Genomic DNA, 2,061 nt, shown 5'->3' with positions numbered 1-2,061 from the left:
TAAAATCACTTTGCACACTGAGATTGATCACTGAGAATAGGACAGATAAAACAGTAAGGCGGTGGTTAGGATGTTGAAACATACAAACACATGAGCCTGCTCAACTGTCTGTTTCTGTCAAACTTGTTTGTCAGGATTTTCCTGTGTGCGGCCAATAGCATGCTCACAGGTTAAGACTTGAAACCCACTTTTGAGATAGTGATACTCTAAACAGATCTGTGCCTATAGCAGGTTTCACGATAGTTATGTATATATATAGGTGTCAAAGGGATTTTATTTCATTACTCGAAAGCTGATCTTCTGGTATGATATGGGTTCTATGAAAACCTTCCATCAACACTGGGATTGTCCCAAATCTCATACAAACTACATTATATCAGCATTTTAACTCCCAGCTATCAGACCTAGAATTTAAAACATTTTTTTAAATAAAGTTATGAGGGAGCAGGTAGCGATTCTTACTTGGTGAGGACAATGGAGACAGCGTCATTGAGGATGCTTTCCCCAAACACCAGCATGTTGAGGACCGGGTCTACATTAAGGGCATTAAAGATGGCGATGGTAGCTACAGGGTCCACAGCTGAGATCAGCGAGCCAAAGGCAAAGCTACAGCAGCGTGGAGTGGAAATAACAGTTTCATTGTTGTCAAAAGACACTTTTACAGCCATAAACACAATTTAAAATAATAACAAACACATATCAGCAACAAGGGGACAAAACCCCATCTTAGCCAACTAAGACAGGAAATGCACATATTGAGTAAATTAGGCCATGCACAAAAAGACCACACCTACAAGCATTTGCTGAATAATTCTAGAGGAACAGTATGAAATGTCAAAAACCAAATGAACAACTTTCTTAGGGTCATCCATATACAGCATGTTGTGTTAGATTTGGTACTGTTTGGATTCAATTACTGTAGTAAAATAGGGAGGATCCATTAAAATCAGAAATGTGTGCAGAAATGGGTGCATAAAAAGAGTACAGTTTGTGCTGGAACCACATAGGGCTGGACTCAAATACTCAACTACTCAGATATTCATTCATTGGGTAGGTAATCGGTTTTAAATCTTAGTAATCAAATATTCGAAACAGCAGTCCGATCTTACTGTTTGGAACTTGCTAAAAGATAAAATCTTTTGTTTCTGAGACTTTGGTTCTTTGAAGCTTTACAGTAAACTTAAGGTGTCAGAAGGTGATACTACTATCCTGTTTCCCCTTTGAGTTATTTTGGGCTGTACTGTTTCCTCCTTTTTAATGTGGAAAAACATCCAAGTACAAAGTTCAAGTCCCTAAAGGTTAGGACAAACACCCTGTTGAAGACTAACACTCACCTATCAGTCATGGTCATCTTATAGATTACATCAGCCTGAAAGAAAAAAAAAGACAACACTAAAGATCTGAGCATGTATAGAGCAGAAAGATTCTGAACAATGAAGAAGGCCATGATGGCTACACCTTTCTGAATAGTCTGACAGTATTTGATTAAGCATAAATATATTAAATAAATTGATTAGAAATAGTTCTAGAAAGAGTAACTACCCTCAATATTTTATGGATAATGATACACAGGTCAATAGATTGGAGGATGTAGTTGAAAAGTTTAATAGGTTCTTTGTGAATGTTGGTCCTGGTTTAGCAAAAAGTATCTGTACAGATGATACATCCGTCACTATAAATAATAATACAATCGAAAGGAACATGAGTTCCATGTTTTTGAAGCCCATAGCTGAAAAGGAAATTATAGAGATAGTGAATAAATGTGGAAACAAAACATCCAGTGATAGTGATGGTATCACCATGACAACTGTTAAATGGGTAATTGAGGGGATATGCAAACCATTAACCCATATTTTTAACGTCGTTTCGTCTTGGGCAGCTCCCCAATAATATGAAAATAGCAAAGGTTATTCCACTGTATAAATCTGGTGATAAGCACAACCTCACAAATTATAGACCGATTTCTCTGTTGTCACAATTTTCAAAAATTCAGGAAAAACTTTTTAATAACAGATTAGATACATTTATTGACAAACATAAAATCTTATCTGATTGCCAATA

At 36.4% G+C, this 2,061-nt stretch overlaps 1 protein-coding gene across 1 annotated transcript in view; it reads right to left on the bottom strand.

The window, feature by feature from the left end:
- Positions 1–2,061, bottom strand: part of slc9a8 (solute carrier family 9 member 8) — an 18,568-nt gene that overhangs the window by 5,940 nt on the left and 10,567 nt on the right. The window contains 2 exon segments of the mRNA XM_020608070.1: positions 463–606; positions 1,335–1,369. Coding sequence (XP_020463726.1) covers positions 463–606; positions 1,335–1,369 — 179 coding nt within the window.

The sequence above is a fragment of the Monopterus albus genome, unplaced genomic scaffold (assembly GCF_001952655.1).
Source record: "Monopterus albus unplaced genomic scaffold, M_albus_1.0 scaffold91.1, whole genome shotgun sequence".
Classification (NCBI taxonomy): Eukaryota; Metazoa; Chordata; class Actinopteri; order Synbranchiformes; family Synbranchidae; genus Monopterus; species Monopterus albus.
The sequence above is the reverse complement of the archived record's forward strand: the minus strand, read 5'-3'. Positions and strand labels throughout refer to the sequence as shown.